This window comes from Trachymyrmex septentrionalis, unplaced genomic scaffold (genome assembly GCF_001594115.1).
Source record: "Trachymyrmex septentrionalis isolate Tsep2-gDNA-1 unplaced genomic scaffold, Tsep1.0 scaffold11, whole genome shotgun sequence".
Taxonomy (NCBI): domain Eukaryota; kingdom Metazoa; phylum Arthropoda; class Insecta; order Hymenoptera; family Formicidae; genus Trachymyrmex; species Trachymyrmex septentrionalis.
The window spans coordinates 2,809,205-2,825,281 of NW_017304228.1; the positions used below are offsets into that span (position 1 = coordinate 2,809,205).

The window sequence follows — 16,077 nt, forward strand, 5'->3', positions numbered from 1 at the left end:
ATATATATATACATATATATATCTTAGTAACTCATAAATAAATAAAAATTACTCTTTTATACATATTTTTTTAAAAGTAAATTACTTCTTACAAAGATGGTAAATTGATTTTTAAAATACATTGAAGTAAATAATTTAAATGTATTTAATTTTTTATATTTATAAAGTAAATTTAGAAAAAATAATTCTGTTTTAAGAAAACCCTTGTTTTGTGCTCTAATCACGTTGGAAAATCTTTCTTCTACAAATTCCTTGATGACATACTGTACAGTCCGATAGCGGTACTTTTTATCTCGGTTAAAATTTTCATATTATATACTTTGTTTTGGATTACTAAATCCTTTTGTAACGAAATATATATGCGGTTTTATGAATTGTTGTAAAACTGTTAAAGCATGTTTTGAAATGCATTTAAGAAAGTTAAAAATAATATTTATATAAGGCTCATTTAAAAAGATTTATTTGGCTAATATAATACTTCCTTTAATCTTCAGTACTTATTAATATGTACGAAATAATTTTTTTGCTATTTTTTGTTCTTATAAAGAAAACAGTAATAAAATCATTATTAAAATGCAATGTAATGTATTGAGATTATATAAAGTACATACTTTTTAGATATACGATTGATTCTTATTATAAATTTCATAACTCTTAATCTGCTTTCTAAATTTTTTAGATAATATTGCAAGTGATGTTAAAGTAATATTAAAGATTTTTCTGTTCTATGTTATTTTTCTTTTATGTGTATAAGAATATAAAAACGCATTTATAAAATAATGTTGTAAAATAAATTTTAAATGTATATTGTGAAACATGCAATAGATATTAAATGACGTAAATTTCAAAACACGCAAAGAATATTCTGTTAAGTCATATGCGAATTACGAACATAGAGCAGAAATACATTTACAAAAACTTAATATGAATATTTCCTTGCATAATTCTTCATTACTATTGCGTGCGGTGAGTGTATCATTATACAAGCTGCTATATTTATTAGATTCATGCCTGATCAAAAGATAGCACACATGTGTGGATGTTTATAATTTATTATAATTTATTATATCTTTAAAAGTTATCAATGTTACCTTTATCATTTTACGTCAATGTTATAAAAGTTAAATATTATATTGTTGAAAAAAAAACGTGTAAACCGATTTTACATTGCTACTTTATTAAGTTTTTTATGTATAATAATACAAGCATATAAATGGAACAAAATAAGAAATACTTAAAAAGTATATACAGATATTATATATTGCATATTTTATATATGCATGATTTTGAATATAAATTAATTTACTTCATTAATGCGTAGAAATCTTCTCTATTTTCTATGATTTTAATCGTTTAGGTAATAGTAAATTATATAAGTCTTGAATTTTGTTTAAATAAATTACTTCATTCTGTTTGAGTGTAGCTTTTCAACTTATTGATATTTTTAAATTGTCTTCCTTCTATTCCTTAAAATAATTAATCTATAATATTTAATAATTAATTTATAATATTCAAAACATGCACTACAGAAATTTTTTTTTTAGTACATCTTATTCTTTACTAACAGCATTATCTTGTTGGAAGAAAATTCTGTGTCAGCAATGCATTCGATTTAATAATTTGACCCTGTAATAGTTTCAGGTAGCTGTCACTGTTTATTCTATCTTGAAAGAAATAAATGTCCGTTTTCCTATTACAATCAATTTCCGTGTTACTTAAATCATTATACTTTTCTTTGTGTTTTGTTGTTATTCAAGGTTTTCTCTTCATTTATTTGTTCTTTCTGTTTGTTACTCTGTAGCATAGACATATATTTCAATATTAGAATTATTTTTGTAATTTTAATTTTTCACTAGAGACGATAGATATACTTTTTATAAAGTACAAAGACAAATGTGTACTTTCAAAAATAAATTAAAATTAAAGACGCCGTTTATTTCTTTTTTTGTTGATAGAAATTATTAAGAATTGTAAATTAAATTTGATGATGTTATTCTACTATTCTTTATGTCATAAAGATTTATTTTTATCTAAGAAATTATTTTGTTTATTTTGTGTAATTTTTCTTTTACTACCTAATTCTTATGTTAGATTTTTTGTTCATTCTTTTCCTGTATTGTTTTAAATGCTAAAATTTCACTATAAATTCGCGAGAATAAATTTCCTTTTAAGAAATCCAGGAAAAGTAAAATTATCACGCGTACTACGGCGTTAGTAGAGTACAATTTGTTACGGTTCGTAGAATTTAATACGTGATTCGAATTTAATTTGCAGATACTTGTTATCAAGATCAAAACGTACCAATTTAACAAATGAGTGTTATAAAAGAAAATTGCTATTAATGCTTAATATATTTTATTTTTGTAACACGATCGATTCCAATCTTTTGTGTAGTGTTATATAATTAAAGTTTAATTGTTTAATATACATTTCACGTTCTAGTCGTGTAATAAAATTGCGCGCTTTTTCGGGTTCAGTATCGATTTCTTATCATTAACGCACGGAATGAATTGTGGCAAAAAAAACTCGATCTACGGATGATGTATCTTGTACACAATGCATATGAGTTATTTATACGGAACGCGGCCGCGATTACATATAAACTCGGTGGCTGCTTTAAGTTGCGTCTTGCTAGACTTTCACTATTCGTGTACTTTCACCATTGAAAATTAGCACCGTCTATTTCGCCCATTCTCAGGAGAGGTACGCGCGATTAGGCTGTTCTTGTTTTGAGCAAGAATTCGGTTATACTGCGATTCGGCAGATTGCCCGCTTATCCGACGAGTTTTAACAGCCGGTATTTTTTACCGTTAACCAGCTGATGTATGTACTTGCGAATATTTCGCAGAAACAAATTTCTCTTTAATATTTAGCCGATTATTATAGAGAATGACGCTATTATCACATTTTGACTTCATTAATTACATGTTTTCTGTATTACATAATTTTGTATTACTACTATTTTATCTGTTATCGATTGTTATTAAGAGGCCAATTCTGTAACTTTTAACGACAGTTGTTGATGTCATTGCGCAGCTTTTTTATTCTATATAATATCTACGCAACGACATCAACGACTGTCATTAAGAGTTACAGAATCGGTTCGTAAATTAGATTTATATAATAATTACTATTGGACTGAGTTTATATGTACTTTATTAATCAAATTTTCATTAAAAATTCTCTTGCATAATCAAGACTCAACTTTGGACATTTTTAATAATAATAGGTCATTATAAATTTAAAACAGCTATTAAAAATTAATTACTGTCTGCGTAATAAAGTCTATGCAATACTAATATATGCAACTAATATATATAGTAACAAATTGAAGAAAATTATTATTTTTATACACACATCATATTAGAATTCTATTAATATTAATTAAAATTAAATGTAAATAAGATGTACATATGTCCAAAATCGGGATGTAAGATATTTAAAAAATATAATACGTTTTAAAGATGTTATATAAACTAATTTTGAAAAATGCATACTGAACTATCTAGTTAATGTTTAATTGTACCCAAATACATCTTATATTTTGAAATATTAAAAATTATTATAAAAAAAAAATTATCAATTTTTAATTTAATACTGAACAAAAAAATTGATAATAAGAAAAATGATATTAGACAATTAATTTTTCTAGAAGAGAAATATAAAATTTTTTCTATTATCAGTAGTATGTCTGTTAATTAAATAAAATATAATTGTATGTCGCAATATTATTACACAATATTCGTTATCTACTATTGGTAGCAGGTATATGCACTAATTTCTATTAGAGAGAAGCTTGAAAGTAAACATGTCCATTTTAAATAGTCCTCATGTATTAGTGCTTCTAGGCTGTGTTCTAAAAAAATTCATTGCCAGCGCTAAAAATCTACAGTTTACATAACACTATAGATTTTCAGCACTTGTGAATTTTGGAATATAAATTATGCACAATGCAGTCCATTAATTCGCTGCGTCATAGTAGCAGTCTGACTTATCGATCCCATTTCTAATAAAGTAGCACCTAGCGCCTACAAAGCACTAAAAAAGCCTTACATGCGCTTTTATTTAATTGATATTCTAATTATATCTTACAAATATTATAATAAAAAACTTTTTATCTACCTGTCCTGAATTTGTTTAACAGTATCGACAAATTGACGAGTGCTCGATATAACACTGTTAAAATGAAAATTATATTTTTAATATCTACTTTAGACTTCAGTTATTGTAATTTTTGTTTATAATCTTTATAATGCATTATTACACAATTATATTTTATAGTCATAACATAGAAGTAATGTAGGACAAAATAAAATTGAAAATCATACACCTGTCGGAAATATCTATTAGTTACACAGTTCTCTATGTGCATGCTTTTGCGCGAGCTACAGTCGATTCATTTTGATCTACAGATGATCGAACAGAAAATTTTAAAAAATATCAACAGTTGAGAATTCGAGATTCAAGAAGAATATTTTAAATGCTAAAGATATATATATATATACGTGTATTTTAAGATATTATTTTAAATATTAAATTCGAGCGGGATTCAATTGTGTTATAATATTTTAATATTGCAACATTATAATACAATATTTACGATAAATGAGATTATGTAGAATATATCGAAAAATGATTCAATCTAAAACATGAACATGTATTTTTATATTAATAATATAAGAAAATTTAATTTATCATTAAAGTTTTATTTTGATAGAAAAAAGTTTTAGATATTAAAAATTAGATAGCATTACTTTTTTGAAACTTGAATAATTTTATATCCCAGCAAAATTATTTAAACAATAATTATAAATTTTCATATTAAGTTGTTGAAAGAAAACCATAAAAATTAATGTAGATTTCTGTAAAAGTTAAAAAAAATCATTTATAATTTGATTGAAACTGGAAGCCTACCGGTCGAAGCTGGATTTTTAATGTTTTTTAAATAATTTTTATGTGAATTTATGTACTAAATATATAATTATTTGAATTGCGCTCCGAAATGATTTTTCGAACTTATAAACGCAATCAAACTACTGTAGTAATATGATAAATTAAATTGATAAGCAATTTGATGCTCAATCTGACATCTTATTAGAAAAATGTTAATGTAAAATAAATTTATTGCAAAAAATATTACCTCGGCCGGAAGTCGAACTCGGATCTCTTGTATTTCTAAGGTTTTAGACTACTGAAGCACTAACTATTCCCTGCTGAGGTATCAGCCTCGGTAGTAAAGGCTTAGGATGCTCGTACGGAATATAAGTAATTCGGGTTCGATTTCCGGTCGAGAGAATATTTTTCTCGCAATAAATTTATTTATAGTTTTTTTAGTACATTAACATCTTTCTAATAGGATGTCAGATTGAACATCAAATTATTAAATTGCTTATTAATTTAATTTGTGATATTACTGTGATAGTTTGATTGCGTTTATAAGTTCAAAAAATTATTTTGGCGAGCAGTTCATATAACTATTATTAAAACGGATTAAAGATCCAACTTCGACCGGTATAAGCTTCTTTATCGATTGTGTTCTTACATGTACAAATAAGTCTAAAATAAGATTCTTATTATTTGTAATTTGTTATTTATAATTTAAAAAACGTGATGAGAAAAAATTTTAGATTTTACATTAAATATTGCTTTTTATGTAAAAAAAAGAATAATGTTAACATAAGTAATTCTAAAATTAATATATGTACATATACATATGTATTTTATCACATGTGTTTATGTATTTATAAAAGTATTAATTAGAATATTTAATGGAATATGTAAAGTAAAAACAGAGTGCTCTCTAAGAGAATAAAATTTTAGAAGAAAATAAAATATTTTTGATTCTAAAAATTTAATTCTGCAAAATAATAATAAATTAATAGTTGTTTCAGACAGTAAATATGCATGTAAATTCTTTTAATTAAATTCTCTATTTCTGCCTTATTGGGATTTTGTGTCATATTGTTGGTTAGAGGTTAGACAATTCACAGCAATATTTTAATTATAATAATGCTTTGGAAATGTTAAAATAATGATAATAATTTCTTACTATCCGTACAGCACAGAAATTGCAGAATATCGTTACAAAATCTTTGCAGCATACAATATTGCAGCAGTGTTGCAATTTTTGTGTAACTTTGTTTTGTGCTGTAGGGGTAAATATTCTGTTTCTATAAAATAAATATTGTATTTTCTTCTTTATTCTTTTGATATGAAATACGGCAAGAGTTCGTTACTATTCTATTTTTAAAAGAAGGAAATATGAGCAAAACGCAGAATTATAATTCTTGAGAAGTCTATACAAATATTCACAAAAATCATCTTTTTAAAAGTTTCCTCTTTCCGGAAAGGGCAATCTATCTGAAAATGAGTTTCATTTCGGTATCTTAACCGAGAAGAGTAACACATTTTTTTTATCATTTTGGCAATTTCAACGCTTTATCTAGTCTCTGTTTTTGCTTCTCGTCAAACTAGCAAACGCACACAAATTAGTAAACACACATTCGCATCATATACTTGTTCACACATATAATATCATAAAAAGCGTAAGAAAATCTTTACACGTAAAAAAACTTCGCTGCGAAGCACAGAAAGAATGCCATTAAACCAGACTTCTCATTTTTCATTTCTTTTTTTAATATCCTCTGTCTATTTGCCGCTTTTATTCGATCGCACCGTGAGGACAGCGACTGTGGTGCAATGTGGCAAAGTGCTTTAAATAATGATAATTCGCAATCGAATGTACGCTCGACGTATAATAATTGAAATTTCTTTAAAATTAGAAGCTCTCATTATTCATCAAAGCCTCGATTGTCGATGAACACGCGATTTCTGAGGCCGCTGTCCGAGATATAACCAGTGGCCATTTTATACTGGTTTGCATATATCACACCCTTTTCATTGCCGTTCTCCTTGATGTCTCCTTGATCTGTAGATACGTTCTGCTCCTTTTCATCTTCTTGTTTGCCTACAGCATTCTTTGTATTCTTCTTCTTCTTGTACGCTTCATTATAGAAGTCGCGGAAGAGGAAATAGAACATTATAGCGTGCATGCCTATCCACCAGACGAAGGCCTTTGGGTAATTGCAATCGATGAAAAGTAATTGGAATGCATGAATCATTACAAGGACGAACTGGATCATTTGCAAAGTGGTCAAATATTTCTTCCACCACAGATATGGCTGTATCTGTGGTCCGAGCGCCGCCAGAAGATAATACGAATACATTACGATGTGTACAAAGGTATTCAGAAAACCGAAGAAAGTGCTGTGACCACCTGCAAGAAATAAAGACCATGTTACGATCAGAGAGATAATACTGTTTGTTGCTAATTTTATCACGAATTGAATATATATAATATCTTCTAAAATCTATTCCCAACCAATATAATTAATAAAAAAATATACATATTTAATAAAAAAATACATTTAATAAACGTAAAAAATTGTTTAGTAAACATATAAATTAAAAAATAAATATTAAGACTTTAAATACAAAGCGCCTTCCCGGTCCGAGTGTTAAGATGTTGAACTACTATATAATATACATTCAATTAAATTGAATTAATATTTATAGTTTATTACAGTTTTTTAAGATTTGGGAGAATTTGGGGGGATTATTTGTTTCAGATTGATTGTGTGAATCCGATAATTTCATCGGCTCTCAATTTATTTCTGAAATATTAATTCAATTTAATTGAATGTATATTAGATAGTAGTTCAACATCTTAACACTCGGACCGGGAAGGCGCTTTGTATTTAAAGTCTTAATATTTATATAGACGGTCTTGTTTCTAATCATATTGTTTAAAAAATAAATGTTTAAAATTTAATATAATATTAAAATCATTTTAAAAACGTAATAAAAATAGAAAAACTTATAAAATGTTTATAATGTTTAAAATATCGTTATTATGTAAGACGGTTTAATTTAATAAAAGTAAATATTTAATGTTTATTTAATAATAACGTCTATTTAATGATTTTTCTATAAAAATCGCTTTGATTAAATATTTTTTTAATATAACTTGCCTGTTTGGATAATCTATTTAAAATATTGTTTTCGTTTTCTCTAATGATAGTAAAAACCGGTTTTTTCTTTCAGCCTTGAAAGTTGTTTACTGGAATGTATTTTCTTGAGCATTCAATAATTTTAATACTGTATTATAATTTTAGAATTTAATACATTCATTCATATTTTTATGTAGAAATAGTCATAAATGTCAAAATATAAGATGTGTTTTCTGTGGCTGAACTAATGTACACTTTTGGAACTTGAAGTGAGGTATATGCTTGATATTTGTTGAAAGTGAGAAAGAGAGTGCTAGTGCAGTAACAGAAAACAGATCAATAGTATAATGATTATAAGTGTCAATAAACTCTACCGTTCACAATTATTTGAACGCTATTTTATATTGTACTTCAATTTCCAATATTAAATAAGTTCCATACTGTTATTAACACAAATTAGAATAATTTATTGGAATAATTGACACCGTTTTTGTGTATATGGACTCTAATTGTACACATTCTAAATTGAAATTAGTGAGACAATGTTCACCGAGCTATCTATAATTAATTTAAAACGAGACATCAAACTACAGAAAAGTCTATGCATCATTCTCTTCTATAAAATTTTCAAGATGCATGATGAGAAATGAGATTATTATATCTCCGGCATGTGTGCATTGCGCAGACTAAGGTTCATTTTTAAGCTAATTTAAAAAAAACATTATTAACAACTTATTAACTCTTGCAACAATACATTTCCTTAATATAAAATTATAAAGATAAAAAAATATTAAATAACAAATTGAAATAACAAAGGTATAAAACATTTTAATAATAAATATAAAAAAAAACTAATTTCTATATCCTTTCTATGTATTTAACATGAATTCTTTATGTTTTTCATAAATTTTACGTTTGATTAAAAATATTTTTTTTTTACCATAAAAAGTTCGTTTTTTACTTAATTCTTTTCTTTCAAAGTTAAAAATACCTGCTTTGTTACATTTTTAGGAATTAGCAACTTAAACAGATAATTTACGTTTAAAAAATGTTTAATTATTTAAATCGTTTTTATGCGAGATAATTTAATAGATTATTAAATACTTATATTTTATTATATTTAACTTCAATAGGTACATTGATAGGTATATTAACTGATACGTATATTTAACGTGTTTAATGTTTTTACGACAAAAAAAGTTTTAATTAAACGTTTTTTAAATGTAAATTGCTTGATATGCATGAAACATTTCTTACCAGGTATTTAAGCATAATTTATGTTTAAAAAACATATGTTTTATCAAAACAATTTTTATAATAAAAAATAAAATCGTTAAGTAGATATTATTAATATTAAATATACTTTTATTAAACTGAAATGTCTTATATAACAACGATATTTTAAATATTACAAACATCTTATAAACGGTTTTATAATGATTATTAAATAGTTAGTACAAAACCGTATTAAATTTTAAATATTTATTTTTCTTTTTATAGGTTTATTATATAATTTCTAGTATTTATTAAATGTTTTTTTAATAATGTAACTGTATTGCTTGGGCAATCAGTATAGTGACAAAAGGATAAACAATTTTTTAATTATAATAATTATAATAAATGCCAAATTAATATTGCTAAGTTTTAATTTACATTTTACATATTTGCAGAATAAAATATGATTTTTTTATATTGACAATAAAATAAAATTTCACACATAAATCCGAAAATTTGAAGAAGATTAATATTAATCGATTATGTTTTGTAAATAAAAGATAGAAATTGCATATATTTACCAGGGGTAAATTTAACTCCGAACCAAACTGACATGGGCATGCAGCCGTGATGGATGACATGGAGAGTGGTAATGTGGTCATTCTTTTTTCTCAACACAAAGAAAATTGTGTCCGTGAACTCAATGAACTTTGAGATGTAATACCACCAGCAAGCTCGTGCCATTCGTAGTGCAATCGGGTCATTTGAATAATCAACCGGCTGACACCTGAAGGAATATCGTCCTCCCCAGCCTCCGACCAGACTCTGTGCATATGAGAGAAAACATAATAAAATATCTTGATGAGTTGTTTTTTGCATGAATAGACTTGCTGGATAACTTACTTCGTTGAACAACCATGTGGAGAATATTACTTGAAATAGATTGTACCATATCATCACTCTTCTGAGATCAAAAGGTTTTCGATTTTCCATCATTTTTGGCCCCAAAACTTTAACGAAATAAGCGTAGAACAAGCAAATCGCTAATGTGGAGAACGGATCGCTCATCATTGGCCAATCATTGATTCTCGGATCGCTTTTGTTGACCATCAGATCTTGGTAACCATCGTAAATCATTTGAATTAATTGCGCCATCTAAAATCAAAGTAGCACTTTTGTCACTGTTATGTTAGTTCAATCTTATTACAGCAAAGTCATTTGTAATTATGGTATAATGCGCTTTATATCATTCTGTCTAGTTACAAAATTAATGATGTTTTATGCTAAAGAAAAATAGTGTTGTTATAGTTCAATTGACATTATTATATAAGAAATTACGGTCGATTATTATAGATATCGTTCGAGATAAACGACTGTATTTATTGCTTGAGCAACACGATTTAAGTGTATGGTTTAAATAACACGCGCAACGCATGTTGCAAACTAGGAAATATACAAACATTAGAGTATATATTTCTTTATATTATATGATTGATAGTCGTCGATGAGTTGTTTTGTCAAATGTAATGTTTACTATAGATAATTAAAGCAGATCTAAAATGTTTCGAATATTAAATTTTAGAAAAACTGATTGTAATCAAATAATTAAAATAAGAATTCAAATATAAGAGAAGCGCTATATGCATCTAATTTTAAATTACAAATTTTGTAAATTGTATTAAATCAAAAAAAGAAAGAAAGAGAGGAAATATCTGCGTGCTCGCAACGGTTTCAATTAAATTCTGTTCTTAAATTTTTTATTGATCATACTTAATGATATAAAAAGAAAAGTAAGAATTTGCTCGTATTATGCAAAGCAAATTATACGAAAATTAAGTCAATAATCGAGCTCATAAAAAGATATAGAAATAAATTTATAATCAGTACATTTATTAAAATCTAACAGTACGTTTCGTGATCACAGGTCCTTCTTCAACAAGTATTAAAAATATAAAATGTATTGTATAAAGACGCAAAGTTTATCTTAACATGATTATATAAATATAATTAAATCAAATGTAATGAAGAAATACTTTTGTTCATGATTTGAAGAACAGTAATACAAATTGTGAAAAATTAATTAATTAATTAATTAATTTGGATTAATGTCAAAATTAATTGATATTAAAAATGTCAATTTGAATAATCTTTGAAAAATAAATACTTGGTAAAAGAAAAATTTTTTTAATTAGTTGCGTTCGAAACATTTGATCGAAAATCTGATAAAATTAGTTGTTCTTTTCTATCCATATTATAGAAAGAATAGTAAATCGAAACTTACAATAAAAATTAATTACACAGTTATGATTTTTTTTGGTAAGTGTTATTCCTTCGAGATATATCATGAAACACGCAATGAAAACGGATTGTGCACCTTGACGTATTCTCGATTTGAATCGCGATGCACGCGACTTGATCTCAATCTACGGTACGCTAGATGAAGTTTCGAGGATCTATGAATCGTCACATTCCTCCTCGGAAGGTTAAACCAATGATCCTTTCACTGATCAAAGTAGATCGGAAAAGCACCAGAAGTTTTTCCATGCGGAAACCCGTCTTTGTGGCTTTGCGTTGCTCTCCCCCCTTATCCTCGCAAATCTTAACTCTTGCCAGTAGCGATTAAGGATCTTATTTTTCAGCCTTGAGAAAATGCTGACGTCAAAGGCGTTGTACTTGACTTTTATAATTCGTTGCGGCAGTTGGAAGACAAATTTTGTAAAAAACGTGACTCTTTTATTCAAGTGATCCAGAAACATGCATAAATTATACATGGAGGAATGTAGAAAATTCTATAATTTTTGCAAAAAATTTTTTGCCATAGAAATAGAACGGAAAAAAATCTATTTGCGTAGGAAAAAAGAAAAGAAATGGAAATAATTCATGGAAGTTGAGAATGCTTCATTATATTCATTTTTGGTTATATAAGAGTTGTTATCGTTTTGACGATCATTATTTTATAGCATAGTATTTCAAAATGATTATTGCGAGTAATATCATCTAATTATGCACATGCTCTGTGAATATTGCATGTAAATGATTCCATCTCAATGTTGTACAATGCTCACCGGACGACACTTTGGTGTATTAAATATGTCAATATTTGACTTTCGTTTCTATGGCATAAAAGCCGACATTAAACATATAATGATTCTGCAGTAACAATATTATGAAAAGCTAATTATTGATTAGCTATTTGCATTATAGTAATATTTTTCAAGGTATGTCAAATAAGTATTCCGCTAATTATAAATTCTTTGAACAAAGTTGAATAGATTTCTTTTGGATGAAAATATCAAGACGTCAATAGTCTTAGCGATGATAAAGACTTTTTTTTAAATTTGAAGATGATTCAGTTGAACTTGAACACACACACACACACACACACACACACACACACACACACACGCACGCACACGCACGCACGCGCGCGCACACACACACACGCACGCACGCACGCATGCACGCACGCACACACGCACACACGCACACGCACAAATAACATTTAATTATCAGATTTTTAATCACATATAATGTCATTAAAAAAGATGAAAAATTATAATACAGTAAAATCTTTGTTGATATTCCCAAAAAGAAATCACTTCAAAAATAAGAGAGAGAGGGAGGGAGGGAGGGGGAGAGAGAGAGAGAGAGAGAGAGAGAGAGAGAGACACACCCCTTTGTCATTTCTGATAAAGAAACAACTATTATAATGCTGTAACTAATTATTTACTATGAAGAAATAACTTTGACTGGCAAATTAGAACCATAACGCTAAAAATTTAATACCCGTTGAGAAAGACTATTCTTGTTACTGTTGCAATTTCATTGTAACAAGATCGAATAAGAGACACGGAAATTGCCAAATATACTTATGAATTGAAAACTCACGTTCTTTATGATCTAGCAATTCGGTAAGCGATTGGCATTTGCTGGTGCATTTATTTCGAAATCAGTCGATTTGATTCCCTTTGTGATGATCGATTCGATCCGTCACATTTTATAAACAGCGTAGCGTATTTTCCGGTCTCGGTCTCGCATTATCAATTCGGCGTTGCTCTTCTCTTACATCGCCGTCCCTCTCTGATCAAGATGCGGAAACAATATCCGTTCTCTGATTTCGTGATTCGCGACTTCCACAAAAACAAAATCCATTACAAAAAACAATGAACGGCGACATCGTGCGACTCGCTCAAGCCCGCGCGTGAATTTCGCAACCCGCGCGCTTGTTGCAGAAAGGAAAAGTCGCCGTCTCGTTAAAGACTACATGCAACTGAGAACTCGTTCTCACCGTGGAAAAATGCGGTCCCTCACAACACGCGTACGCAGTTGTACGATACTCGTCTTATAATCCCATTCGCTTCTCCGTTCCGGTGCGTTAATAAGAACCAATTTGCACTTGCAGCAACGCAGCGATTAATTTCGAGCGCAGTTTTTAAAATCAATAACCTTTATACTGAGATACAAAGTTGTTAAAAACAACAAACAAGAAATCGAAATACTGAATAATTTAGTCTGAATTATTATATACTATATATGTATATGCATGTATATCATATTTGTCAATCATTCGAACTGCGCGCCGAATTGGTTTTTCGATCACTTATAAATACAATTAAACTACTATTATAATATCACGCAATATCACGAATTAAATTGACAAGCAATTTTAATAATTTGATACTAATGCAATAAAAAAGTTGTTAACTTGACTAAATATTTAGTGATTATTCAAGTGTTTATACATTTAAATTAAATATACGTGAAAAATGTTAACATGTTATTTGTTTGACCCGGCGTCATTGTGGTGCTAAAATGTTACATGGACGTTGAGGTGGATCATGATAATCCGAATATTTTTTTGATCTATTGTCGCAATGTCAACAATGATTTTAGAAAATCTTAGCTCTAGCTACAGTTAATTAAAATTTACGAAGTATGTAAGAGAATACAAGATGTTTAATAATGTCTCGGGTCATTATGATCCAACCACAATGACGCCGCGTTAAATTAATATATATTTGTTTAAATTATTGATACTGCTACATTTAATTGAATAATTTATTAGTTTTTAAACAACTTTTTTCTCAGTGACTTTTTTTTGGATGTGACGTTCGATATGTGGCGACAAAAAACTCTATAATTACTTGATACACAGATAACTGGATGCATCATGCAGCACGTGTACTTTCTTAGGTCGGAGAGTACATCTGCTTGATTCTCTATCGAGAACTAAAATGTACCTTTTCTTTGCTTGGATATTAACTGTAATCAATCACACAAGCGCACAGATGATTTTTCTTCTTTCTTACATCTCGTAAAAGTATATTACCGAAGGAATGTATGTGTGTGTGTTTTATACAAAGTCGTAGTAACGTGCATTAAAGCAATCAGATACTATAAGAGTTTGTATAATCATCTGACGACGTAGAGTGATTTTCTTGCAGCTTACGATCTCACTTTCTTCGCGAGCATAATATTAACGAATTCCTTGATTATGAATTGCCTTTACGTTGTATAATAAGTGATCACTACTGTAAGAAATACTACCGTTAGACTCGTTTGTTGTAAAATACTTTGATTCACAAAACGTCTCGGAACGATTGCTTTCCGCGATCGACGTTACTATCAATTTTCTCGATAATTATGTGTATTCTAAAATCGTTTGGTCAATTGTACGAATAATTTCTCTTATCGCGAATCAGCAAGGTGCGTAATATAAAATTTGCCTACATACGGTCATAAATCATCTTGAAAAATACAGTAATCAGCGTGGAATTTCCGTGACATCGTCATCAATGCCGCAACTACATTCTTTTTATGCCACACACATGCTTGGGCGGGGATTTTCTTCTCCGTCATTCATGCCGAAGAGTTAACGTTTTATCGAACTCGCATCTCAATAAAATTCAGCAGTATTTATTTTCATATAATGACGAGAACTTTCATTGACATACGAAAGAAAAGAAATAACGGATTTGCGATTAAAGTTCCGCGTACGACTTGTGATGCAATTCGAATCGTGGCGCTTTCTTAAGATTGTCATTTGCTTGACGAGTCAGGTGCATCCTCTCGCATTTATTTGATAACGAAAGTAAGCTGCGACGCCTTTGAACAGTTATTACGGCATGTGCCCTCAATAATGTCGCATAACACGTGCGCGTGCCTGCATATGCGTCCATGCGGACACACTTACTGTAATTTACTTTAATTATATATAACTTTTTTATGCCCAGGAAAAGGAATTTGCTCCACCTTAACGAAGAAAAATATTTTTTCAAGCCCGTTAATAGTAACTTGAAGAGAAAAATTCAATGAAGGACGAACGAGTTCAGTTCACATTCAGAACAAAGTACGATTTTTCGATTAAAAATCAATCTTGAAGTAAGAGAATATGTTTGAATATAATATTAAACTTTTAATCGATTGAAATTAATTTAATTATTCTTTCTCAACCGGATGCATAATTTATTCAGATAATTGTGTATTTAACACACGTGTTGTTGAAATTTAAAAGATAATTTTTTTATTAGAAAATATGCATTAGAAAGTATTATAAACAAAAGTTATACTTTTCTAAGAAAGTCTTAAAGTATTTACATCTACAATTAATTTGATTTGAAAGAAGTTTTGTGTGTGTGTGCTGTATCTAAAATAATTAAATACAATTATTAATTGATGATATTTATTTAATTAAATATATTTATTAATTATAATTATTAACAAATATATTTTTAATTAAATATACTTATTAATTATATATTTAAGTAAAATATAAATGTTAAGAAATTAATTAACCACTTTTGTGTGTGTGTGTGTGTGTGTGTGTGTGTGTGTGTGTGTGTGTGTGTGTGTG

At 28.2% G+C, this 16,077-nt stretch overlaps 1 protein-coding gene across 3 annotated transcripts in view; it reads right to left on the reverse strand.

Moving 5' to 3' along the window:
• Positions 1-6,710: 6,710 nt before the first annotated feature.
• The window catches only part of LOC108751038 (elongation of very long chain fatty acids protein AAEL008004-like), a 13,430-nt gene continuing 4,063 nt past the window's right edge, over positions 6,711-16,077 (reverse strand). Inside the window, exons 1-4 of one of the 3 annotated variants that reach the window (XM_018490982.1) lie at positions 13,113-13,357; positions 10,128-10,379; positions 9,806-10,049; positions 6,711-7,276 (exon numbers count right to left, since the gene is read on the reverse strand). In XM_018490982.1, the coding sequence (XP_018346484.1) occupies positions 6,792-7,276; positions 9,806-10,049; positions 10,128-10,379 (981 nt within the window). In that variant the 5' untranslated portion in view covers positions 13,113-13,357 and the 3' untranslated portion in view covers positions 6,711-6,791. Of the gene's footprint in view, positions 7,277-9,805; positions 10,050-10,127; positions 10,397-13,112; positions 13,358-16,077 lie in introns of those variants that run through there. The other 2 variants (XM_018490973.1, XM_018490990.1) reach the window with 2 other exon arrangements.